At 35.8% G+C, this 27871-nt stretch overlaps 1 protein-coding gene across 2 annotated transcripts in view; it reads left to right on the top strand.

Moving 5' to 3' along the window:
• The first annotated feature begins 10931 nt into the window (after window positions 1-10931).
• Window positions 10932-27871, top strand: part of KATNA1 (katanin catalytic subunit A1) — a 32731-nt gene continuing 15791 nt past the window's right edge. Inside the window, exons 1-4 of one of the 2 annotated variants that reach the window (XM_001370854.5) lie at window positions 10932-11167; window positions 20863-21037; window positions 23334-23491; window positions 27366-27552. In XM_001370854.5, the coding sequence (XP_001370891.1) occupies window positions 20876-21037; window positions 23334-23491; window positions 27366-27552 (507 nt within the window). In that variant the 5' untranslated portion in view covers window positions 10932-11167; window positions 20863-20875. The remainder of the gene's footprint in view (window positions 11168-20862; window positions 21038-23333; window positions 23492-27365; window positions 27553-27871) is intronic. The other variant, XM_056818921.1, reaches the window with a different exon arrangement.

Raw genomic sequence — 27871 nt, 5'->3', positions numbered from 1 at the left:
ATATATATTGTTTATTATTTTTAGGAAAAGCCCTTCTATTCCTATACTTTCTAGTGTTTTCAATAGGAATGGATGTTATATTTTGTCAAAGGCTTTTTCTGCATCTATTGAGATAGTCATGTGATTTTTGTCAGTTTGCTTGTTAATATGGTCAATTATGTGGATGGTTTTCCTAATATTGAACCATCCTTGCATTCCTGGTATGAATCCTACCTGGTCATAGTGGATAACCCTTGTGATGACTTGCTGGAGTCTTTTTGCTAGTGTCCTATTTAAGATTTTTGCATCTATATTCATTAGGGAGATTGGCCTATAGTTTTCTTTCTCTGTTTTTAACCTGCCTGGCTTTGGGATCAGTACCATGTTTGTGTTATAAATAATTTGGTAGACCCCCTTCTTGGCTTATTCTGTCAAAGAGTTTGTATAATATTGGGATTAGTTGTTCTTTGAATGTTTGATAGAATTCATTTGTGAATCTGTCTGGACCTGGGAATTTTTTCTTAGGGAGTTCTTTGATGGCTTGTTCAATTTCTTTTTCTGATATTGGGTTGTTTAGGTAATTTATTTCTTCTTCTTTTAGTCTAAGCAATTTATATTTTTGTAAGTATTCATCCATATCACTTAGATTGCCGTATTTGTTGCCATATAATTGGGCATAGTAGTTTTTAATGATTGCCTTGATTTCCTCTTCATTAGAGGTGAGGTCTCCCTTTTCATCTTGGATACTGTCAATTTGGTTTTTTTCTTTCCTTTTTTTAGTTAGACTGACTAGTACTTTGTCTATTTTATTTGTTTTTTCAAAGTACCAGCTTCTAGTCTTATTTATTAAATCAATAGTTCTTTGACTTTCAATTTTATTAATTTCTACTTTGATTCTTAGGATCTCTAATTTAGTCTTCATCTGAGGATTTTTAATTTGTTCACTTTCTAGTTTTTTAAATTTGTATGCCCAATTCAATGATCTCTGCCCTTCTTAATTTGTTTATATATGAACTCAAGGATATAAATTTCCCCCTGAATACTGCTTTGGCTGCATCCCATAGGTTTTGAAAGGATGTCTCACCATTGTCATTTTCTTCAATGAAGTTACTAATTGTGTCTACGATTTGTTCTTTAACTAGATGGTTTTGGAGAATCATATTGTTTAATTTCCAATTAATTTTTGATTTATCTCTCCATGTACCCTTACTAATTATTATTTTTATTGCATTGTGGTCTGAGAAGGTTGCATTTATTATTTCTGCCCTTTTGCACTTGTTTGCAATGATTTTGTGCCCTAATACATAGTCAATTTTTGTGAATGTACCATGTGCCGCTGAAAAGAAGGTGTATTCCTTTTTGTCCCTATTTATTTTTCTCCATATGTCTCCTCTATTTTTCTTACTTGATTCCATCAGTATTATGGTTGTTGTTTAGTTGTGCCTGACTCTTCCTGACTCCATCTGGGTTTTTCTTGGCAAAGATCCTGGAGTGGTTTGCCGTTTCCTTCTCCAACTTATTTTAGATGAGGAATCTGAGGTAAACAAGGTTAGGCGACTTGCCCATGGTCACAGAGCTAGTGTCATAGCATAATGTCATAGCAATCAAATTATGAAAGGACTACTTTCTAGATGATGAAATAATAATAAAATTCTTTTGAAAAAACAAAAGGCCTAGAATATCAAGAGAAATTAGGAAAAGATGTAAGGAGAAAAAGAGAACACTTTCAGACCTAAAATTCTTATAAAGCAGCAGTTATCAAAATTATTGGATATTTGTTTAAAAATAAATCAAAGGAATAAACTAGATAAGAGAATCAGAAATAATGGAATTCATTTACCCATTGTTTAATAAAGTGGAAAACATAATTTACCTAGGAAAGAATTCCCTGTTTGATAAAACTTATTGAGAAAATTGGAAAAGTCTGCCAGAAATTAGACTTAAACCAATGTCTTAAACTGTATTCCGGAATAAATTCTAAAGAGATATATGGCCTTAATATTAAAGATCATACTTTAAGAAATTAGAAAAGTATTAGATCATATATTTCTTACAGCTATGGGTAGAAGATATATTTTTAACCAAAAGAGATAAAGTCAATTACAAAAGATAAAATAGTTTTGATTACATGAAAGTGAAAACTTTTGCACATACCAGATTAATATACCTAGGACAAGGGAAACAGTTGAGGAAAAACTTTGTATCAAATTTATGTGATAAAGATTTGGTATCTAAGATATGAAAATGATTAATAAATATATACACATATATATATGTACATATATATGACCAATGGCCATTCTCCAATAAATAAGCAATTAAAGTTTATGAACAGGCAGTTCCCAAAAGAAAAATGTCAAAGCATCAACAACCACAAGAAAGAATGCTCTAAATCACTAATAATAAGAAAAATGCAAATCAAAAACACTAAGGTTTCACCTCACACCTTGAAAATTGGCAAAAATGGCAAGTCAATGCTAGAGGAGTTGTGGGAAGAGAGACTTTCTATTGCATTGCTGGTGGAGCTATGAACTGATACAGCCATTCTGGAAAGCAATTTGGAATTATGCAAATAAAGTGGCTAAAATGTCCATACTTTCTGGCCCAGAGATTCCCTTACTGAGCTTATATTCCAAGGAAGCCATTGACACGAAAGTCTCCAGATACATCAAAATCTTTATAGCAGCACTTTTTTGTGATAGTAAAGAACTAGAAACGCAATAGATGCCCATCGATTAGAGAACAGCTAAACAAATTGTGGTTCATGAATATAATTGAACATTACTATGTTGTAAGAAATGATACCATGTAATGAATACAGAGAAGCATGGAAACAACTACATGGACCAATTTAAGCAGAGATAAGAAAAGAATATTCATAATGACTACAACAATGTAAATAAAAAAGAACAACCACAGGGAAATAAATCAGAAGTGTACGTTGCAAAATTGTAAAGGACAAGCATAACTTGAAAGAAAATCAGCATCTTGTCAAGGATGCTCCCAACACACACCATGAAGGAGTGAGAAGTCTATATGGATTCCACATTGCACTTATTTTTGTACTTTTTTTTTAACATATTGATTAGTTGTGTTGATTTTTTCCCTTTTTTTTTGGTCTTTAAAAAAAGATTATTTGTTATATGGGATGATCTTCTAGGAGGAATCCTGGGGAAAGCTAGATAATGTAAAAAAACAAAAAACATTAAAACGAGAGAGAGAGAGAGAGAGAGAGAGAGAGAGAGAGAGAGAGAGAGAGAGAGAGAGAGAGAGAGAGAGAGAGAGAGAGAGAGAGAGAGAGAGAGAGAGAGAGAAGAGAGAGTTAGTAAGTTAAACAAGATGACTTTAATGGTCCTTGCCACCTCTAGGTCAATATTTTCACAAAGCTTCTCCATTGCCTTTAGGATAAAATGCAGACTCCTTTATCTGGTATTTAAAGTGTTTCATGGTCTAATTCCAACCTGTATTTCGAGTCTGATTACCATCATTACAATTCAAATATTCTATGCTGCTTCCAAATTTGCCTACTTGTATGGCATCCCAAGTATTGTATCTCCCTCCTCTCTGCTTTTGCCTTGCCTTGAATCTTTTTTCTTTTCACTTCCACTTCTGGAAACCTCTGGCTCCTTTCAGGACTCAGGTCAAGTGTCACCCCATTTTAGGATGCCGTTACTAATATTTTCAGTTGTTACTAGGTCCTTTCTTCCAAATTACTATGTATTTTGTATAAGGCCTGGATTTAGTATCCTGAAAATGTGTTGAATCCCCTAGTAAAATATAAGATCCTCGAAAGCAGGAACTATCTCATTTTCATATTTTTGTCCCCAGTGCCTAGCACATAGTAGGTAATGCTTGATATATTTTTGTTGATTGATTAAAGTCACTCCTTTTAAAGTCCATCCCAGGGGCTGCCTCTTCTGACCTTCTTAGGTAAGAGCCATCTCTCCTTCATATCATCATTGTTTTTTGATTTCTCTTCCTTTTGTTGTAAGCTTCTTGAGTGCCGTTTGGCACTGTGTCTTGCACATTTTATGTGTCTGATAAATTATTATCAATGTGAATTTCTCTCTTGGAAATATTTTTAAAACATCATTGAAACTGTATTGCTTTCAGCATAGGTTCTTTTTTATATTAATCAATTCCAATTGCTCTTCACAACTCATCTATCACATCATACCTGTATCATTAAGGCACCAAACATGGTAATTCCACTATCATAACTGATTATCATAAATTACTATAAAAACGTCATTCTATTGGTCCCACTCATTTCATCAGGTTTAATTTTTAATGATTTTTTTCATTCTCTTGTAAAGCAACCCTGCTTGTCATCTTCCATCCTTTTCCTTCTCTTCCTCTTCCATGTAATATTTTGCCAATGAACTATGTTAAACTGATTTGGACTTTGATAGATGTATGTTCAGCTTGAGAAGAGAGAGGCTGGATGATCATTTTTATCTGTTGTCATACTAGAGAGTCTTTTTTGGACATTAATTGGATTAATGACATTTGAGGTCCTCTCTCCTTTCCATCTGGAAAATCCTGGATTCTAAGTACTTATCTCTTTAGCTTGAAGGTTTGCTTCTGGTCCTTACAACTGAGCATTATTGCCATGTGAACTTTCCCATATCACAAAACATCAAACTCATAAGACTTTAGCTAACACTGTAGCAGATTCCTAGCCACAATCCCTGCCTTTATGCAATTTTGGGATTAGGGGAATTAACAAAATCCCTGCATTTTAAGAGAGTAAATATCCTTGCTAATGTTCAAAACCTCTATCATCAACTCAAGTGTCCTGAAGGGGGAATATGATGACCATTAATTTTTAAAAATATTTAATATGTTCCATTTTCCTCATCACTTTCTTTTTTTTTGAAAATTTTATTTAGTCAATTTAGAACATTATTCCTTGGTTACAATATGGTGACCATTATTATCTTTGACTATGTTGAGACTTGCCAGTCACTTATTTGCCAGAGCTAGAGGCATCCTGGCAAGACCAAAACAGATTACATGGTGCTTGAAAGGATCAGTTTTCTAGGGGCAAAACCTATTAGTCATAACATGATGTGTTTACACAAGTGGTAGATATCTAAGTAAGCTAATGAATTATAGGCAGATTGTCCTGAGTGATATGTTCCATGTCTGTGTGACACCTGCTTTTGTAGTCTAATATAGCTAAGAATAAGTAGAAAACCCTACCCTATGGAGAACAAAGAGCAAATAAATGAAGGAACATTTAAGTATTTACTGTGAGCCAGAAATTTTGCTAAGCACTGGAGATACAAATACAAGCAAGCAAAAGAAAAAAAAATTGCTTACATTCTTCTTTTTTTTTTAACTCTTACCTTCCTGTCTTGGAATCAATACTGTGCATTGGTTCCAAGGCAGAAGAGCAGTAAGGGCTAGGCAATGGGGGTCAAGTGACTTGCCCAGGGTCACACAGCTGGGAAGTGTATGAGACCAGATTTGAACCTAGGACCTCCCATCTCTGGGCCTGGCTCTCATCCACTGAGCTACCCAGCTACCTAGCTGCCCCCTACATTCTTCATTAAAAAAAAAAAAAAAAACAACAACTCTTACCTTCTGTCTTAGAAGCAATACTGTGTTTTGGTTCCAAGGCAGAAGAGTTCCAAGGCAGGAGAGGTTAGAGTCACACAACTAAGAAGTGTCCAAGGCCAGATATGAACCCTTCCCCTTTCATCTCTAAGTCTGACTCTTAGTTCAGTGAGCTACCTAGCTGCCCTCAAGATCTTGCATTCTAATAGAAGACAATACATATAAAGGAGTCCTAGCCAGAGAGAAGTGTTTTTGCATGTCTTTACTATAATTCACTTAGTTTTTACTTTTTTTTTTACTTTTACGTTAAGCTTTGGATACAATGCCATTCTATGCTTATGTTAAGTATTGATATTAATTAATTATCTATGATCCCTTTTAGCATAATGTGGTTTCCCTATGCATCTCTTTTAATCAAATCTGTGTTTGCTCTTACTTTTTTCATGTTCATTGCCTCTCTTTGAGTTCAGCTGAAGCATAATAGACTTTTCTTTTAGTCCTGTATTTTAACTTTGAAACTGTGCTTCAATTTTTTCCTGTTAACAATAAGTTGTTGGATTCTGTTTTTGAATCCATCTGCTATCCTTTTCCATTTTATGTGTGAATTAATAGAAAAGAGAGTTTTGGACAGGGAAAAGAATAGTGATCAGAATCACAGGGCGATCCATTGGCATGTCCTTTCCAAGAATGGTAGGGCTGATTCGATTACTGTCCCCAGAGATGAAGTTAGAAGAAAGGAGTCAAGAAGGGAGGTTTGCTTTAAGCAGTGTGATATGGAGAGTATTCCAGTTAGGCTGACCGGCCCTATTGAGATTCAATAATGGAGAATCTTGAACTTTCCAAGATACCGAGGACACATCTGCTCCCTCTCCTATCTCATGTTCAGCTTGATGAATTCCATAGCTTGCTGGTGCTTCAGAATAACAAAGAACTAATTTCTGTCACCAGTGACCACCTGCTGCCAGGACTTCTATTATCCATTTTATCTTCTTATATCATATTTTCTATTACTGTGGAATGGAATTCCCCTTACATGTGCCCATATCAGTGTGGGCTATGTAGTATGAATTCTTCATATGTTGATCTAAATTTTTTAGTATTTTGTAATGGGCTTGGCCTTTGGGCCAAGTTAAAGTCTGTACATGAAATTTAGCAAATCCATTTTACAAGAGGGAAAATTACATATGGGAAATGTATGTTAAAGCCAATTTTCTCCTTGTTGATTATTATATTTTGGTCATGTTTATGTTAGAGCTGACTAAGGTCAGAAGTATTTGAGCATTTAATTAAGATTGTTCTGTGATAAATTTCAATGAAATTTTTTCTAAATATGCTTAGTTTCCTCAGAATACCAAATTCCTTTTCTCTTTCTTTCTTTCTTTCTTTCTTTCTTTCTTTCTTTCTTTCTTTCTTTCTTTCTTTCTTTCTTTCTTTCTTTCTTTCTTTCTTTCTTTCTTTCTTTCTTTCTTTCTTTCTTTCTTTCTTTCTTTCTTTCTCTCTTTCTCTCTTTCTCTCTTTCTCCCTCCCTCCCTCCCTCCTTCCCTTCCTCCCTTCCTCCCTTCCTCCCTTCCTCCCTTCCTCCCTTCCTCCCTTCCTCCCTTTCTTCCTTCCTTCCTTCCTTCCTTCCTTCCTTCCTTCCTTCCTTCCTTCCTTCCTTCCTTCCTTCCTTCCTTCCTTCCTTCCTTCCTTCCTTCCTTCCTTCCTTCCTTCCTTTCCATATCTTCCATCTTAGAATATGTTTTGGTTCTAATGCAGAAGATCAGTCAGGGCTAGGTAATGGGGTGACTATTCCAGGGTCACATAGTTGGGAAATGTCTGAGACCAAATTTGAACCCAGGACCTCCCATCTCTAGACCTTCAATCTACTGAGTTATCTAGCTGCCCCTGCTATATTTATTTCTAAGATGTTTGGAGAAGTTAAACTATCCCTATATATGACTATCCCAGTGCTCTTGCATGTGAAGCTGCTCATTTCCACTTTCATTTTCACTTTTTTGTAACAAATTCTGAAATCCATAACCTGTATGCTGAGCTCCACATCCACTTCTATGGTCACTTGCTATAAACAAAAAGTTAAAACTTCATAGATAAGGTAGTATTTAAAGTTGCTTTGCCTTTTTGTTTTTTTTTAATATCCTCAATGCTTTGTGTGTGTAGACCATACCTATCTGCCATATATGGGGGAGATAGAGTGTATGGCTTGAGGTCAGGAAGACTAGTCTTCCTGAGTTCAAATATGGCCTCAGACCCTTACTAGCTGTGTGACCCTGGGCTAGTCACTTAACCCTATCTGCCTTAGTTTCTCTCATCTGTAAAATGAGCTAGAGAAGGAAATGGCAAACCACTCCTGTATCTTTGCCAAGAAAACCCCAAATGGGGCCGAGAATCAGACATAAATAAAAAGACTGAACAACAAATCTGCCACTAGATTTGGCAATTAAGTGATCATTGGTAACTGATGAGAGCAATTTTGACTGAATGATAAGGTCTGAAACCAGACTAGAGAATTAAGAAGTGAAAGGAAAAGAAAAGGAAGCATTAATTATATATAGCCTCCTTAAGGAGTTTAGCCAACAAAGGGAGAAGAGATACATGATGATAGCTATTGGAAATGAACTGATTAAGTGAGGATTTTGTAAGGATGGTGGAGACTTAGATATGTTTGTTAGGAAGTGGGGAAGCAGCCAATGGAAAAGGAGAGGCTGAAGATAAACCAGAGAGTGGAGAGGACAAAATGGTGAGATCTGCTAGAGAAAACAATTAAATGGGATCACTTGTAAATGTAGAGATGTTTGCCTTGGCAAGAAGAGCCACCTCACTGTATGACAGGAGGGTGAAGGAGGAGGACACAATGGCAGAAGGGGTCTAAATGATATGAAATGAAGAGGAGAAGAGGGAGCTCTCAGCTAATAGCCACAAAATTTTCAGTGAGATATGAGGCAAGGTGAGAGTATTTTAAATGGAGGGGGGAAGAGTAACTAAAGATAGGAAAGTTCAGGGAGTATTTCAGCAACAGCAATTAAACTAGTAATAGGCAGCTCTTTGATAGATTATTGACAGCAAGACTTTAAGACCTTCCTTAGACATTTCCTATGCACAAAGCACACAAGTTCTCAGCCTCAGTTCCTCATCTGTAAAAAAGAGGATAATAATATTGACTCATAGGGCCTTTGTGAGGACCAAAGGAACATATCAAGCACTTTGCCAAACTTTTATGCCCTGAATAGTGTCCAGTGTATTTTTTTGAGTTGTTATTCTCATTTTATTTAGTATAATGTGACATTCCAAAAAACTGAAATACATTTCATTAAAACTATAATAGTTTGATATTGAATAAACTAGCCTACAGCTAAAAAAATAACAAATTTTATCTATTTTCCTCACAACTTAAAATGAAATAGATTCATTAGTGGTTGCAAAACCTAAGTTGTTTTTTTTTTAAACCCTTACTTTCCTTCTTGGAATCAATACTGTGTATTGGTTCCAAGGCAGAAGAGTGGTAAGGGCTAGGCAATGAGGGGTTAAGTGACTTGCCCAGGGTCACACAGCTGGGAAGTGTCTGAGACCAAATTTAAACCTAGATCCTCCCCTCTCTAGGCCTGGCTCTCCATCCACTGAGCTACCCAGATGCCCCAAAACACAAGTTCTTCAATGGGTATTTTATAATATCATCACACCATTTTAATAGTGAGCCTTAAACAGTATTTTGTTCACTATAGTTTTGCTTAAGCATAGAGGCACATTGTGGTCTCTAAATTCCATGTAGCAACCAGAACAGCAAGGCACAGTTGGGATTTTAAAATGTTTCCAATTGAATTTTAAAATTTCTGAACAAAGATAATTTCTCAAATAAAGGTAACAGCTTCTCACAGTTAGCCAAGAAGGTTTGAAACACAAGGTTTCAAATGGGAGCCAATGCTGAAAAGGTGAATTTGGACTAAATATGGGAGAAACATGCAATAATACAGGATGTTCCATATATATATATATATATATATATATTTTGGGACCCCATAAATATGTACGTGTTAGGGTATATGGAGTGTGCAGGGAATTCTAGCACCTCTGGCTTTAAGGGTTCACTGAGCCCTTTTCTGGGCTGCTCATCCTCCTTTGTTGTCCACCCTTCACCCAGCTTTCAATTGTGTCTCCAAGAAATTGTAAGACTGTGAATTGTTCACACACAGGTTAAATCATTTCTGCAGATAGGCGAAACCAGGTTGGGGTAACCTACAGACCTCAAGCCAGTTGGTGAGTGGTGGTGGTGTTCACCCCAGGCATGTGAAGACTTCCCTCAGGGGAATGGGCAGATGAGAACAATTTGTTCCCAATAGCCATGAAGACACCTGAAGCAGGAATTGTGGAGTGCCTGGAGCTTGGCCAGACAGTGAAGAAGCCACGGTTAGTCACAGTTACCCTGGGCCGTGGACAGTTATCCTGACTTTTGTCCTGCCACTGGACTTCAATGACTCTAGAAAAGAAATTGAGGGCAAAGACTTTGTGTAACTGTGCCTCACTTAAATCCAACTCACATGTCATCACCTGGGATGCCATTGATATCCTTCCAAAGTGTGTATGTGTTCAGTTTGTATTTATCTATTAAATAACTGCACTGAAACTTTTGTTGCTGTTCAATCGTTTCAGTCATTGTCCACTCTTGGTGACCCCATTTGGGGTTTTCTTGGCAAAGATACTGCAAAAGCTCGCTATTTTCTTCTCCAGGTCATTTTACAGTTGAGGAAATTGAGGCAGACAGGATGAAGTGACTTGTCCAGGGTCACATAGCTGATAAGGGTCTGAATTCAGATTTCAACTCAAATTTTCCTAACTTCACTCACCTCGCTTCACAAACACTTTGGGGACGTGTGTGGCCCTTATTTTTCTCTCTCTATCATCTATCTGTCTACCCACTTATCTGTCTGTCTGTCCCTCCATCCTTCTATCCATCGTCTATGAATCTACCCACCTATCTATTCTATTCTATTCTATTCCAATCATCCATCGACTCTCTTTGTATAGTCTTTTTTTTTTCTTCTGGCTTAGGGAAAGGGATGACTGTGTCTCAGATGTGGAAGAGCAGGAGTCCCCTTTCAGCTGGGTAAAGGGGGGAGTTGGGGAGCCTTCTCTAACAACAAGTTACACCTCATTCAGAGGCGCCCCGCAAGGTGCGGCGCAGATGCAGCAGCAGCACTCTACTCGCTCCGGGGAGGATGTCTGGGATGCTGCGGCGGCTCTCAGAATGCTCGTGACAGGTAACTCAGCCGTGGTCCTCGCTGCCAGCCCCGCCCCCTACCCGACTCCGACGCGCTCCACCGGGGAGCAAGACCAGGCGCGCGCACGCCCCGCTCGTCCTCGCTCCCGGGGTGTTCCCCACCCCCTAACGCATGCGCCGATGTCGCCTGGGCCGCCGCGGCCACCGCCGGAAGTGACCCTGGCGGGTTTGACTTCAAATTCTCTGTGAAGAGGTGCGGCGGCGTTGGAGGGGTGGCAGTTGGGCGGGGAAGTGCAGGGTAGGGACTCGGGACCCTCTCTTCCTTGCTGCGGGGAGTGGACCGAGGGGCCTGCCCCGCCCCTCAGCCGCAGGGGGCAGTTTCAGCCCAGAGCCCCGACGCCGCGACGGACCCAGGTGAACACTTCTCTTCCATTTCTTCCACCCCAGGGCTGTAGGCGAAGAGGTTGAGGACAGTTCGCGGGGAGTGGGGGCTGGGGTTATAGCCCTGCTTTCTCTGGTGATCGTTGTCTTTTTGGTCTAAGTCACATCTTCTAGTTCCCAATTTTATTGCTTGACACACCTGCTCCTCCGAGCTTAGGTTTCCCCAGATTTCTGGGGCCTGGGGCTGAGCCGGAGCCAGACCCCCAACCTCAACCCTAGGCTTTGTGATCCCTGAAATACCGAGGCCAGGCGATCAGTCCCTGTGTTTGAACCCTCCTCCCACCCTCACCCCCTTCTTCCTTTGAAGTCTTTTTTTTCCACCCACTCCACCCTCCACAAAAAACAGCCCTCGATGGCTCTTAGGTTGGTGGGTCATTTTAAAAATAATAATTTTTTCATAACGCTGTCAGAAATTCTAATGGTATTGAAAAAAAAAGGAGTTAGGTTGTTTTTGGAGAGGATTTCTTAATGAAAGTTGTCTTAACCTTTTAGTATTCTTTGTTGCATTATGGAAAAGTTACTGGGAAACCTGATTTTTCCTAAATTGGAAATGCTTTTTTGTTCACGCAAGCTCTTTGTTAAAAACAAGTAAATGTTTTCTATTATAATAATGAACTGCCTGGTTTATAAACAGCCAGCTTTCAGTATATTGATAGTCTAGTCATTACTTTTAAAACATACTTGGAGTCCTTTGGCTGTTAAAAAGCATTCTTAGTGTTTTAGAATGTGTGCAGAGATCTTTGCTTCTTAGTCACAATGATAGAACACTAAGATTTCTGATGTGATTTATGTATTGTTCATACAGGCTGAAAAGTCCTCATATATAATATGTAATAATAGATATTTCTACATATATAGTAGCCCAACTGTTCCATAGGAGCATGAAAATTTTTTTAGAAGTTTTCAGTATCTAAAGGTGGTACTTTGAATTATGGGAAAAAAATTTCAGAGAATAATTGGCATAATGGGCATTCTTGTATGAAGATATGACAATCTTTCAGCATGTATGAATAACTCTACACTAACCCATATTTCTTCTTAGCTTTATATCATATATTGGAACTTTGAAAGACAATATTGATTGCTTTCCCACCAGTTTTAGATAATCCATTTCAGAAATTTAACATGAAGAATATTGTTGATTTTCAGTTTTGTTCCAGCACAGAGCTAAATATTTTCCTTTCAATCATATTGACTCTGTTTTGCAAAGATAGTGTTATTTATCAGAAGACATAGTATGTTCTCTACTGATAAAATTCTAAGTACATTTGGACATCATCCTGCTTGTTTGATAGCCAACTTAACTGTGGTATTTTGGTTTTGTTATTTTTGTTGAATTAGATAAGCCCATTAATTTCTTTATTCCTTTTACCTCCATTTTGTCTAGGGTAAATTGAGCTTTATATCGTAGCATTAAATTAATATGTATTTGTCTTTCTATAACCAAAATTTTCCTATTACAACAAAGTTAAATTTAATTAACAGTGATTAAGAAGAGGGTCCTCATTCTCCATCTTTAAAATGTTTGGTTTTTGAAATATTTACTTAATGGACATAAATTTATTACAGAATAATGTCTTTCTTTATTCCCCATCCTTAAAATATTTAATTTTTCAAATACTTTCTGAAATTAGAAAAATACTTTTAGGTTACTCTAAGGTTCTTTTGTATCCCAGCAATAACTTTAAAGCTTTAAAATGAAGAAAAACATCAACCATGATCTAAATGGTCATGTGTCTAGTGATTATTCATCATTATCAGTGACTAATTTATATCTGCATAATATAATTACAAACCCCAGATGTTAGTAATTAAAAATTGTTATCAGTGTAACACTTCAATCTTTTTTTGAAGCTTGGTTTACTGAACTGTAATGTCTATTTTAAACACTTTTTGCTTTGACTTCAGATAAATATATAAATAATCTTTTTTCTATAGCCAGCATTGCAGAAAATTTTTCATTGAATTTGTCCATATTTTAACAATGCATCCATACTTGGGCACCCATTATATTAAGCCAAAAAACTAGCACTACAAATAAAAAAATTTAAAGGAATGCATTTTTTTTTCTTTCGGGAACTTCGAGGAAAGGAGAGAAAGGACTAAAGAATAAGTTTTTTGATTTATTGCCTGTTCTCCGTTTATTTGATGGAGGACTTTTCCCCTCTTTCTGATTTTTCCCTAGTTGTATGTGGATAAAAGAACTTCATTCACACTCACTACATAGATATCATATGTGGCCTAACCTTTCTGAAGTATCAGATGTCATCCCATTTCATTTAAAAATCTGATCTTGCGGCTTATTTTATTAGCATCTTGCTCAATTAATTTTAATGAATTTAGTCATCAGTTAAGTCATGAATCCCTCACAAGCCATATAAACAAAAGAATGACTCTTATACTATAAGAGTAAGTGGAAAAGCTTGTTCTGAAATAATGTAGGTGCAACTGGTAGTATTTTGAGTAGCAATCTTGTATGAAATTAAAATTTTTGGGAAGTTTTTGAATGAAAAAATTTATGGGAATTAAAATTATAGTAAATTTGTTATTTTGGTAGGGATTTCATGAAAATGTTGAATTGCTATCTAATGTTCAAAATTTTTAGTTTACTAGTTTGTGGAAATTTAGAGTGAGTATTCTTTAAAATTAGAAAATCTTGTAGAACTATATAGTATTTGCATTAAATTGGGGAAGATCATGTTTATATAAATAGTATCTTCTAAAGCAGAGGTGGAGAAACCATTTTTTTACTTATCAGTGGTTTCCATACCCTTCACTCCCTTTTCAATTCACAAAGAGGTAAAAATGTTTACTTATTTTTTTATACAACATGCATCCTTAATTTTATTAAAAGTCCCTTGAAGACAGGGCAGCCCCATCAAATGATAGATTTAGAGGGGGGGAGGAGGAGGGAAGGGAACCTTAGAAATCTCTAGTTTAACACCATCTATCCCTGATTTATATATGAGGAAGTCAAGTCCAGGAGAGGTAAAACAACCTTCTGAAGGTCATATAAATAAAATATTAGTACTTGAATTAGATTTTCTTGATTTTCCATATACCTCACTTTGTGGCATAGTGCTTAGCAATCATTCTGCTAATCAAGCATTTATTAAACAATTATTCTGTTTCAGGTTTAGGTCAAAAAAGTATTGACCAAAATCTGGAATTCCTCTCTTCTTTGGAAATGTGGGCACTATAAATATTAACTCTGCACTATAAAATTTAGTTAGAAGTAGAATAAATGTTAGAAGCTATTGTCTAGTCCAGCCCCTTCATTTTACAGATGAGAAAACTGTCCTGAGCGATGAAACCCAAGATCACAAACATTTTAAGTGGTTGAGTCAGGATTTGAACTCAGGTTTTCTGATTTCAGATTCAATTCCCTTTTCTACTATATATTCTATACTAACTCTCATGACAAGATATTTCTCAAAATGCTCCTATTTTTTCTTTTTGATTAGGAAATAATCTGTATATAAGAAAAAGCACCACCTGATTTTTAGTATGTCAGTGTAGATTAAGACATATCTTTCTGTTTTGATAATTGCATTTCTTATTAATTCCAGATCACATAAAGCATTGTTTTTCTTATTCTTTCAAAATGTACATTGGTTCATATATTTCCTAAGCTTGTTATTGAAGTATTTTATAGTAGGAAAAATCCTTTCTTTTAAACCCTCCCCAAGTGTCAAAAAATCTTTGTTCTCTTTAGTCCCAGTAAAAATAAGGTTAAAGGTTAGAGGGAGCCAACTTGGTAGAGTAGTCAAAAGAAACACATTACTTTTACCCACTACCTTCCTAAGTCCTCCAAACAGATTTAGAAAATGTGCCATGCTTGTTCTTAATCAGGACATTAAAAAAAAAGAAAAAAGTGAGTCATTTTTTTTTACAGTCCAGGTCAGCAATAGGGAAAATGTATGTGAACATTGGGAACAGGGTCTGGTGAAGAGCATGCTGTTGGAATGATTCCAGTGTGAAAGAGGCAAGAAGAGGTCTTAGATCCAGCAGAGAGGCCTAAACTTGTTCTGGAAAAGATACCAAATGGCAACTCTGTCACTATCCAGTTATAGGTCACAGATCCAGGACCGACTGAAGAGGGGACCTGTCGGGAGGGAGGGATGGCATAAAGTGAGGAATGGTCAAGAGTCCTTTGCTATTTACCAAGCAAGGAACAAATTCAGAAGCAAGCAGCAGCTGTGTGGCTCAGTCTCCAGGACCAGAGTGGGCTATCAGTTCCAGTCTCTAAACCAGTCTGAAGCCTACAGAGGAATAAACAAGGCAGGAATCCCAGATCAAAAGGGAGTCAACTGTTTTGTCACTCTGAACTAGCAGAGCTTTTCTGCTGGCTAATAGGTGAAGTCAACAGCAGCAGCAGCAGCAAACTCCAGAGAAGGCCTATAGGCCTTTAGTTCAGACTCAAACTCAGTTCAGGAACTTTTGCAGAGTTCAAAACAAGAATATAATGATCAGATTTTGTCTCACAGCATATTACTTTGAGAACACTAAAAACTTGCAAATTCCCAGCCAGAATTGTCTCTGAGATCCTGAAATAACCCAATACTTCATACCTCAAGAAAACAACAGAAGAATCAGTCCAGACATTCTATCCAGAAGTGTGTAAAGCCTGTCCCTAACAAAATGCCTGAAGTCGGAAGAAGTAGGCTGGAAGAACAAAAAAGCAAAATAGGAATCCTGTCATCTTACAGATGGTAGTCTGTTGATAGATTAGCATAAACCCATTAGAAGAGAATGATTCCATAACATCTACAAGCAAAGCCTCAAAGAAAAATAATGAATACAAATTCAACTAAAATTTCTGAAAGAGATGGAGTAAGAATTTTAAAAAGCTGTAAAATAATTTAAAAAATGAAGTAAAAGTACTTGGTAGTTAAAAAAAATGAGAACTATAGAGGAAAGAATAATTTGACATGAAAAATCATATGGCCTTACTATAATAACAAACTCTCTGAAAAGCAAAAGATTCCATGAGACAAAAAAATAGTCAAAAGACTGAAACAATGGAAGTAATCTCATAGCAAAAATATCTTACCTGTAAAACAGATCAGAGTGAGAGAATTTAAGAATTACTGGAATACTAAAAAAAGGGCTTAGGGGAATAATCATAAGGGACAGCTGAGTGGCCCAGTAGATAAGAGAGCTAGACCTGGAGACAAGAAGTCCTGGATTAGATTTGACTTCAGACACTAAGTAGCTGTGTGACCTTGGGCAAGTCCCCCATTTCCTAGCCCTTGCTGCTCTTCTGCCTTAGAATCAATACATAGTATTCTAAGATGAAAGGTAAGGGTTTAAAAAAACAAAACAGAAAAGAAAATTGCCCAAATTTTGTAGGACCACAGGACAAAAAATCTGGAAGGAGGTTACCTCCTGCAAGGAACCCCAAAATAAAAAAAAAACAAAAAACTCCCAGGAAAGCCATAGCCCAAACCCAGAGCTTCCAGATGAAAGAAAAAATATTGCAAGCATCCAGGAAAAAAAAAAAAGAATTCAAGTTCTGAGTAGCTATAGTCAGTATCATTTATGATTTAGTAGTCACCAAGGTAAAGGAGTATAAATCTTGAAATAAGATATTCCCAAAACCTAAGGATATGACTGCAAGTAAAAATAATTTACTCAGCAAAACTGAGTATAATGGTACAGAGGGGGGAAATGGATTTTTAATGAAATAGAGGTCTTCCAAGTGTTCCTGATGAAAAGATCAGAACTAATTAGAGACTTTGAAGAACAAGTATAAGTCAAGAGAAACATAAAAAGGTAACCAGAAAGAACGATCATTAGGGGCTAAACAAAGACAAAGTTTTTACTTCATAATATGTGTCCCCTTGAAACCCTATCATCAAGTATCTTAAGAGGAGATTAATTAGAAGGACTGAGAGTGGTTCTTTTTTATCTAAAGAAGAATGGCATGAAAGGAGATTAAGAATACATGGGAGTAAGGGTGGGGGAAGAGAAGTTTAGGGAACATTATTCCACGTAATAAGAATGAACAAATAGAAATCTATACAAAAATAGACTTTGCTACTAAGAGCAATACAATGATCCAGGACAGTTCTAAGGGATTTATAAAAGAATGCTATCTATATCTAGAGAAAGAACTGTTGGAGTAGAAATGCAGAAGAAAACATATGATTTATCATTTGTTTACTTGGGCAAATGATTTTGAGGTTTTGGTTTTAAAAGATTACTCTATTTTAAAAAATGAACAATATAAAAATAGGTTTTGAGTGATAATACACGTAAAACCCAGTGGAATTGCTTGTCAACTACAGAAGAGGGGAGGGAGACAACATGAATCATGTAACCCTGGAAAACTTACATGTAGATTTATTACTGGGATAAAATAAAGAAAATTAAAAGAAATCTATACAAAATAAGGAGGAAGGAATGGAGGGAGCAGCTCAAATTTGAAACTCATTCATATCTTAAACTGGTCAAAGGAGGGAAAAATACACCCATTGGGGAACAGAAATACATTTCACTCATTAGAGAAGCAAATGGTAAGGGGAAGGAAAAGGGGCTAGTCCTAAGGAAAATAGACTAAGGGTTTACAAAAATATAGCTCTGCAGTGGCAAAGAATTAAAAAAAAGGGGATGCCCATTATTTGGGGGAATGAGTGAACAAGTTATGATATATAAATGTGATTGAGTACTGTTAGCTGTAAGAAATTAATGCAATGAGGGAGTCTGATAAAGGTAAGACTATCATCCTGAAAGACTGAAGGATATTGTTCCCTTTAAAAAAGAAATGTGGAAGTTTCAGAGAAACTGGGGAAGACTTGAATAAATTGATGTAAAAGTGAGCAAAACGAGGAGAAAAATTTATATAGTGACAAAAATATTGTAAAGACTAACAACTTTGAAAAACTTAGAAATTGATCAGTGTAGTGACCAACTAGAATTCCAGAGGACTCCTGGTGAAACACACCACCCATTCTTTAACCCTTTGCAAACTGGCTTCTAACCTTCTAAGTTATAGAGGGCAAAGCTTTCTCATCAAGAGTTCTCCCTGTAGATGAAGTCATAGTTCCAGAAGCCTCCTTGACATTTAATCAATCAACAAGCATATTAAGTCCCTAATATATGATAAGCACTGGGTGGGTAATACTCAGCTGAAACTACCCCCCAATGATATTTTAATTACTAGTTTAATGATTATCTTTTCTAACTTCTCATCCTTCCTGACCTACTTGACATGCCATTTGACCTTGCAGAACTTCCTCCCTTACTATATATTCTTTCCTCCCTGGCTATTTGTGACTCTACTTTCTCCTGGTTCTCCTAATGTCTGACTATTCAAATCCTTTGCTGAATCATCATCCAAATCATACCTTTAACTATGGGTATATACCAATGTTCAGCCCTGCCCTCCTTTTCTTCCTCAACCCCCTTCTTTTGGTAACCTCATTAACTTCTGTGGGCTAGACAATGGTGAACCTTTTAGAGACCGTGTGCTGTGCCCTGCCCCACAGAGACTAAAAAGCCCTTCTTGGCCCCCTCACCCCTGTACTCCTCCCCTACCCCTCCTTACCCCAGACAGGAGAGGAAGCAATCCCATTGGGTTACTGGCCAGAGGAATGGGTGAAGTGAAAAAATGTTCTTAGCACAGTGGAGAGGGGGGAGGGAACAGCTCCCCCAGTTCTTCTGCCTTTCTAGTAATGAACTCTGAAGGGGGGGGTGATGACTCACATGCCCACAGAGAGGGCTCTGTGTGCCCATTTTGGCACATGTGCCATTGGTTTGCCATCATGAGGCTAGACTATTATTTATATTCAGAGAATTCCCAGATCTATGTATTTATCTTTAGTCTCTACCTTAGATTTAGTACCAGAACATTAATTGCATATTAGATACCCTAGAGAGATCTCAAACTCAGCATGTCTAAAATTCTATTGTGCTTAAATTCATTAACTAAGCACAATGCCTGGCATATAATAGATACTATATAAATGTTTATTTTCTTCTTCCCCCACCCCAGCTGCCTTGTGCTGTTATTTAGCTACCTTGTGTTTATTCTGTTTTGTTCTGAATATACCTATACTTGTATTCTCCATTAGAATGTAATCTGTTTGGGAATAGGAATTGTTTTCATGTGTCATTTTTATTTACCCCATACAATGCCTATCATATATTAAGAACTTAATAAATGTTTGTTAATTTATTAAATGATGAGGAGACTTTTGGAACTGACTATCTATAAAGGTAACTTTTTTAAAAACCCATTCTCTTTTAATAGTACTTGCTCTCACATAGCTAGAAATGTCTGAGGCCAGATTATAAGGGGAACTCTCGATGAAGCTTTGCTGATATAGATCACCAACTCATCTATAATTAGAGCTTTAGAGTTTTTTAGGGGATAACTGACTATAACAGTCATAAAACTGGTGTGTTTTGGAGGCAGGATTTGGGATGTTCTGAACTTCAAAACTTTTCCTATTTCAAACACTTTTAATTTCAAAAATTTTACTTTATTTTTAATTTGAATATAACATGAGCACACACACACATATAAATATACACACACATATATATATATAAACACAAACAGGAAAGTATTGTTTATGAAACTGCAAATTCCACTTATTAAAGCTTGCTTTTATTCTAAAGTATATAATAAATTCAGCATATAATTTTCAAATATACTTGCTTGTCTGCTATTCCTTCTGGCCTTCTGAAGACTTCACACTCTTTTTTAAGAATCTCATTCTCCCTCATAATTCTTTCTTCCAATTGGAAAAGCACAGGAATGTAATGAATATGCATAGTGAAGCATAACATTTCCATCTTCCTGTCTTTGCTGTGACTATTATTAATATTGGCCAGTTTTATAAAGATAAAATTATTCTAAAGTAAAATCAGTATATTCTCTTAATCTGTTTATACATACCACTGATTCTCCAAGAAAGAAAATATTTATGCAATTTTTAAAGTCCCAAATGCACTTTTGTTTGACATTTTGCTGTTCTTTATTCTATGTTATATTCATTCTGTACCTCAAAGAACTTAATGATTCTGTAATAAAGTAGAAGCAATTTACAAAGAAAGGAAATATTCATTTTTAAATTGCAAAAACTTAAATATTTAAATAATCTCATGATCGGCTCCTTGAAAGAATAAAACTGCTACCTTTGTTCAATAAACTATTTCACAGATGAAATCACTCATAATAGTAAATAGTAAGACTATAAATTCCTGAAAGGTAAGATTTGAATTTACTTCTATTTTCAAATTTAAATGTTTCTAACTAAATATTGTTCAAGGCAAGTTTTATTTAATCTTAAACTCCCATATGTAAATTTGCTATAAATAACAAATGGAGAAGCAATTGAGTTGTTATTTTGGGTCAGGGACCATTTTTCCCATAAAATAAAGTAATATTTCTTCTTTAGGTTGTAGTACAAAGGGAAAAGTCAGCTGGGGTACCCTTTTTTCCCATTAAATTCCATTTCTAACTTCCCTATTCCCATCAAAGGTTTAAAGCTCATCCATAGTTTTTTCTTCCCTTATGGTAATGATACAATCTGAATTGGGCTCTCCTGAATCTTTGGACCTTGGATAATGTTCCCTTTTTTCTCTGTGCTTAGACCTTGTTTGTGATACCTATTGGTCATACAAATGCAACATGAAGATTTTTTCCTTTTTTTTTTCAGCTTGCATTTGAGCATGAGTCTTCTTATGATTAGTGAAAATGTAAAATTGGCTCGTGAATATGCTTTGCTGGGAAACTATGACTCTGCAATGGTCTATTACCAGGGAGTACTTGATCAAATGAACAAATATCTGTACTCGGTCAAAGATACATACCTCCAGCAAAAATGGCAACAGGTGAGAATCATTTCTCAAATTTCTCCCCTTTCCCTCCTACATTTAGTAGTCAAAGTAGTTTTTCTAAAACACAGGTTTGACTGTACTCCAATCCTCAGTAATACAGTAACTTACTGTTGCCTCTACAAATACAAACTCTTCTGTATGGCATTAGGCCTTCACAACCTGGCTTCAAACCACCTTTCTAGTCTAAATATTACAAATTGCTATTCATTCTGAAGTTCAGCCAAACTGGTTACTTTGCTCTTCCTTATACATATCTTTACCATCTCTCATTTCTGTGCCTTTATACTGGTTCTTACTCCATTCTCTACCCAGGAATATATTTCTTCCTTACCTCTGCCTTTAGAATCTCTGATTTCTCCCAAAATTCATCTCATTAAATCTTTCCAGATTTCCTTCCTATCACACTACCCAGGACCCTTCTCTTCCTCCTCCCCATTATCATGTACTTAATTTGTTTATGCTTATGTGTACATGTTTTCTAATTATACAATGCAAACTCCTCAGGCACTGGGACTGTTTTATATTTGTCTTTGTATATTTATACCTAATAAAATACCTGGCACTTAGTGGGTATTTAATAATTATTTAATAACAATAATTATTGATTGGTTGATAATGACTTTTGTTTTAATGGCTTAATTACTCCAAATATAAAACTTATAAAAAGGATGTGAAAGATTCAAAGTAATATATAGATCCTTGATGGTGAACCTGTGGCATGTGTGCCAGAGAATTCTCTCCTCTCTATTGCACCTGATGACATTTTTTCACTCCACCTACTCCTCTGCTCAGTAGCCCAATGGGAGTGCATGGGAGTTAAGGTGGGTGGCTCACAGGCAGCAGAATTGGAAGGGAGCAGAGTGCTCAGACCACTCACTCCCCTGCCCCTCTCTCTATTCACTTCACCCACCCCTCCACCCAGCAGCACAGTGGGAGCACTTCTTCCCTCCCCTGTGTGGGTTAAGGGTGAGGAATGATATGACATAGCATGTGAGCTCTAAGAGAGGTTCACCACCACTGATATAGATAATAATTAGGTGTATACAGCCTTTTTAAAACATGAAATTTTATTACATGAATTTTGGCACTTAATTAGAACTACCATCTTTGATAAAACCCCATTATATCCTACTTAGTCCATCCAAACTACAGTTAAAGGGATATTTATTTTTTATTATTCTGATAATTTAATTATAAATGATCCTGTGTAGTGATAAATGCTAAGGATGATGCCATAGCAAGTTTCAATTTTATAGTATTATAGTAAAGAAAATTTAAAGATACAAAGATGCTTTAAGTTAACCTACTTTAGTTATTATAGTTCACTAGCAAAGCCATAGACCTTATTCATTTATTTATTTCTTTGGTGATGACTATTAGTTTATTATTTTATTACTAAGTAGAAAGCAATATCCCAGTCATAGTCATCCCACTTGTATGCCATCCTCTTCCTTCTAAATGTTTGCCTTCTGGTCTTCCACAATTGTATTTCATAAGGAATCAATCTTAAGGTTTTATCTTCTAGGCATCATTAAAAGACATTTCAGACCTTTTTCTCTCCCAGTTTGTGAATCAATGTCGTAAATATTTTGTTAAAGATGCTTTTATTTTTTCTATTTGGTTCCTAAGTAATATTCATATATTAACTTTAAAAATAATAAGGATATTTTGAACCCATTTTCAGTATCTTAACATAGTTATCTTCTGCTTTATTGAATGAGAAGTTTTTTTTTTTTTGGTCATGTTTCTTTGCTGAAAAATAAACTATGAAACCTTAGTTAATATTTAGTTTTAATGTATAATCTTCTGTTCATTAAGCTTTTAGGTATGCAGGCTGTAGGTTTCACTTCTTTTTTTCCTCATGGTTCTTTTTAAGGCCTACAATGGACTATTATTAACTGAAGATTACTCTTGAATTTAGAAAGGAAGGATTGAGAAAATATAGTCAGTTGTATTACTTTACTGTACATGAGAGAAGATATTGAGATCAATATTTAAGAATTTTTTTAAAATATGGATTTGACTTATCTGTGCTTTGTTAAATAGCTATATTTTTATTAGATTTTTAACTTAGAATCAGAAGTCTGTAGTGGTCTATAAGAAAAAAAAACATGAAGCCAATCTTCTGATTTAACTTCTTAGAGTTGATGTTGCTGTTAGGAATATAATATGAATGAAACTTTTAAAGCTTCATAAACAGTTTTTATTTGAATGCAGATTTGCAACTTTTAAGATGCTTATTTTGTAATTCATTCGAATAAAAAAGGTCTTATTTTTCTTTTGTAACCAGGTTTGGCAAGAGATAAGTGTGGAAGCTAAACATGTTAAGGATATCATGAAAACACTAGAAAGCTTTAAACTAGATAGTACTCCTTTGAAAGCTGCACATCAGGAACTTCCAGCTTCAGAGGGAGAAGTTTGGTCCTTACCAGTACCTGTTGAACGAAGGTAAATAATAAATTAATCTCAAGTTTAGCATAGTGCTTAAAGTGTCTCTTAAGACGTGAAAAAAAGTCAAGAATTTTGTTATTTTTTGCTAATTTAAATTAATTCTGTAATCACAATTTGTACTGATAATTATCTAGTTATGCTGCTTTTTAGCTTTCTTCATTCTTGATAACTTGACTCCATAAAAGTATTGCCCCAATCTACCTTCTTTTATAGCTCCTGACTCACACCCTTTTAAGAGAAGTTTTCCTCAAGTAGATTATTACAAGAGAAAGTATCTGATGTAGTGTACATGCTTAATAAATGCTTGTCAATTTATTGATTGAATAGAAATGAATCCCTTCATTACTATCAACTTTTCTATTTCATCCTTCTTATTTCCTGCTTCTACTTTCCTAAAAATTTTGCATTGGCCATCTTAATTCCATTTAATCTTATTTTTAAAATATTTATACTTATAAATTTCTTTTCCATCTCTAAGAAATTTTTGATGCTGTTGCCCCTTGGAAATTTGTATGTACCTTGCTTTTTTACATGTTGTTTCCCCATTAAAATGTGTGCTCCTTTGAGACAGCTAATTTTGCCTTTCTTTTCTGTCCCTATCACTTAGCTCAGTTTTTGGTATATAGTCAGCATTTAAAATATTTAAATGCTTGTTAATTGACTGGTAAGAATTTTCTTATAATCTTGTAAAAGAGATTCTTAAAGAAAAAGAAAGGGATTCTTCATTGAGTATGATTCTTTTTAAATTTAGATGCTGTCTAAATTTAAAATTCAGTAATGTTCATCCCTGAATAATAGTGATAACCTAATATTGTTTACTCTGTTTGGTCTTCTCTTTTCAGTTAGTTATCAGTGCCTTCTCCATAGCCAATTAGTTTCATTTACAATTGTAAAGATTAAAATTTAGGGGAGAGGGGGAGACTGAGGCAGATAGAAATTAGTTTCTCTCTGCAAGGAATATATATTTTTTAGAGGTTTATTAAAGGTTAAAGATTAAGAATATACAAGTAAGAAACATGTGCCTAGGCCAGAGGCCTAGACAAAATAACCTCACATCATGGAAGAGACACCTCTGCTCCAAAAACGGAAGTCCAAAAGGGCCGAGCCCTTCAAAAGCCTTTGCTTAAATCTCTTCTCGATCTCGGCCCAGGTGAGATTACAAGGCATTCTGGGGAAGTGGAGCAAAGGCTCATGGGGATTGTAGTCCTGTATTCGAGTCTATTTTTTACACAATATCTCTAAAATTAAATGAAATTTTGTTAAGTACTTTACAAACCTTTAAACACAATTTGACTATGAACTTCTTTTGTCATTGTAAGTTCCTTTTCTGGAATCTAGTTTTTTATTTCCTGGACTATTACTATAAAACCTATCTCATTAGTATTATGTGTTGTTTCTTTATAGTTTCATTTATTCTTCTTTCCCTATAATTTAGTTTCTTTTAAAGGGTCAATCCCAGTCTTCTGACTCTTCTTACTTTATTCTATTGCCTATTCCTTTAGAGAGCCTTAAAATCTTATATTGTGTGGGCAGCTAGTTAGCCCAGTGGATTTAGAGCCAGAGAGATAGGAGGTCCTGGTTTCAAACCTGGGTGCTACAGACACCTCCTACCAGTGTGACCCTGGGGCAGGTCACTTAACTCCCATTTTTTACCCCAGTGATGATGAACCTTTTAGAGACCAAGTGCCAGGCCCACTCCCAAGACCAAGTGCCTTGCCTGTTCTGCACACCCCTCCCCCACTGAGTGCTGCCCCACCCTTGCCTGCTGACTCTACCCCCCCTTACCCCAGACAGGGGAGAGAAGAAGTAGTCCCATTGGGTTGCTGGGTGGAGAGGCAAGTGATGTGAAAAAATGTCAGCAGGCACAGTGGAGAGGGGGAGGGGGGTAGCTCCACCTGAGTCCCCCTGCCTTTCTAGTAAAAAACTGGGGAGAATGGAGGGAAATGAGGGGAGAGGGTGGTGGCTTGTGTGCCCACAGAGAGTACTCTATGTGCCATCTTTGGCACCCATGCCATAGGTTCACTATCATTGGCCTAGCCCTTACCACTCTTCTGCCTTGAAATCAATACATAGTATTGATTCTAAGGTGGAAGGTAAGGGTTTATTTAAAAAAAAAATCTTATATTGTGTTAATAGCTCACTTCAGCCTTGTCATCACTTAAATTCCAATTGCCTAAATGAAATTTGTTTATTTTGATGTCTTTTTATCACCTCAGTTTAAGTCTTCCATATCCAATTGTAAGTCGGTGTCTCCCTTCACAGTGTTGTTTGAATTGATCACTTTTCACATTAATTTTTGTTTGTTTTTAATTGGTGCTTTAAAAAAAATTAGTCATTCACTGATGTAGTCTCTGTCTCTTCATTGAACCTTTCAAGTAATGAAGAAAAACAGTTAAGCACAGCTGGCTGACAAAGCAACCCATTATATTACATACCTGCAATCTTCCACTGCTTTATTGAAATGAGGGATAGAAATTATTTTCTTTGTTCTCCAGAATTAAGATTCTTCATTGCAGTTAGTTGGATTGAGTTGAGATTTTGTTGTTAAATATTTTCTTTTTTTCTTCTTTGGCTTTTCCATGATTCCTTCCCCCTAAGCTGTACCCATTCTTTTTACCTCTCTTTTGTGTTTTCAACTATTTAGATCAACTCCTTGAGGGCTGTCTGTCTTTTTTGTATTTATGTCCCTAGGATTTAGTATGATGCCTGGCACATAGTAGGTGTTTAATAAATGTTAATTGACAATATGTCAATGTTCATCTTGTTGCTAGATTAGTTCCCTATTAAATGTATAACTAAATTGCCACTATAATGGCTACTTAACTGATCTCCTTGCTTTTATTCTCTCTCCTTTATTGATCTTATATTTATTATCACTAGATTAATCTTCCCTTTCATTATGTTTTTCTAATTAAGATCTACAATGGAATCTGTTGCCAAAATTTCAACCTAGCATTTAGTCTTTCATCTCTTGGCCCAACATCCAGTATTACATTATCTTCTTCTTATTGCTGTCCAGTTTGAATCCTTCCTTTCAGTCAGGAAAATTTCTTCGTTATCACCCCACTCAGAGCTGGGAGACCTGGGTATGAACACTGGGTCTGATACCTATTAGCCTATTAGCTCTTTGACCATAGACTTGTCATTTAACTTCTTCTAACTTCCCTTTATTAATCTGTATAATGGGGATTAATAATATTTGTAGTTCCTTGCTGAGTTGTTATGAGATATGCATATGTATATATAATGTTTTGTAGAAATTTCAGATCTTGTTATTGCGATCTGATGGTTTTTCATCTTGGCTACATTGCCCTGACTCCTTTCTAGCAAACTAGCTCTTTTACTTCCTTTCAGCTTAGTTCAAATCATTCATAAAACTACTTCTAACTATTGAAGCCCCTGAGAATCTTGCTTTTCTCTCAGTTGCTGTTGCACTTCATATATGCATCATAGGTCCTAGCACTTAATTATATAGATTATTGTCATCTAATTGTATATATCTTTTTTGTCTATCTGAACCAAATTATAAATTCAGTTAAGTTAAATTGAAAGCAAAGATTTTGGGTTTTTACGAGCACAATACTAGCACAGTAATGACTTAAAAATAGTTGTTGATATATTTCCAAATAATTTCACAAAGCTTTTTTCCGTGGTTGCTGCTTTTGATACGACTTTTCTTTTTATTCTCAATTAACCTTTTCACCAAATTCACACCCCAGATTCAAATATTAAAATCCCTATTTGTCCTTTGTTACCTCGCGCTTTTCATAGTCTTTTTTTCATCCTGCTCACTTTAAAGTCAGCCAGAATAACTTGCCTTCTGTCACAATGCTCACCTGTTTTTATAGTATCATCTGTTTTGATTAATCAGACCTTCACCAGGACCCAGAAAACGTCAATCTCCTCAGTATAGTGACTCTAGACTCCATGGTAATCGTCCAAGTGCAGCAGTCAAAGTTCCTCATCGTCCATCTTCACAAAATTCTAATAATGACAAAGGAAAATCAGTCCGTTGTCGAGAAAAGAAAGAGCAACAGAATAAAGGAAGAGAAGAAAAGGTAAAAATTATTTACTTTTTTTCCCAAAAAAAGTAAAATTAAAAATTTTATATTTGAAGGATGAAAGCATAAAATTGAAATTTTGGCTAGTTATACTCCCCAAACTATTGGTTTTTCAAAGTAAGCTGTAGCATAAAACTTCAGATAACCTGAACCTGTCTAACCATAGTCCCAACTTGTTTTCCTATGCTCAATTCAGCAAGTATTTAGTTTTTACTGTATCTAGAAGAGAGAAACAAATGAAAGCAAACTTAGTGTCCCACGTATACATCTTTTTAAAAAGAACTTTCCTGGGCAGCTAGGTGGCATAGTGGATAAC

This window comes from Monodelphis domestica, chromosome 2 (genome assembly GCF_027887165.1).
Source record: "Monodelphis domestica isolate mMonDom1 chromosome 2, mMonDom1.pri, whole genome shotgun sequence".
NCBI lineage: Eukaryota > Metazoa > Chordata > Mammalia > Didelphimorphia > Didelphidae > Monodelphis > Monodelphis domestica.
The sequence above is the reverse complement of the archived record's forward strand: the minus strand, read 5'-3'. Positions and strand labels throughout refer to the sequence as shown.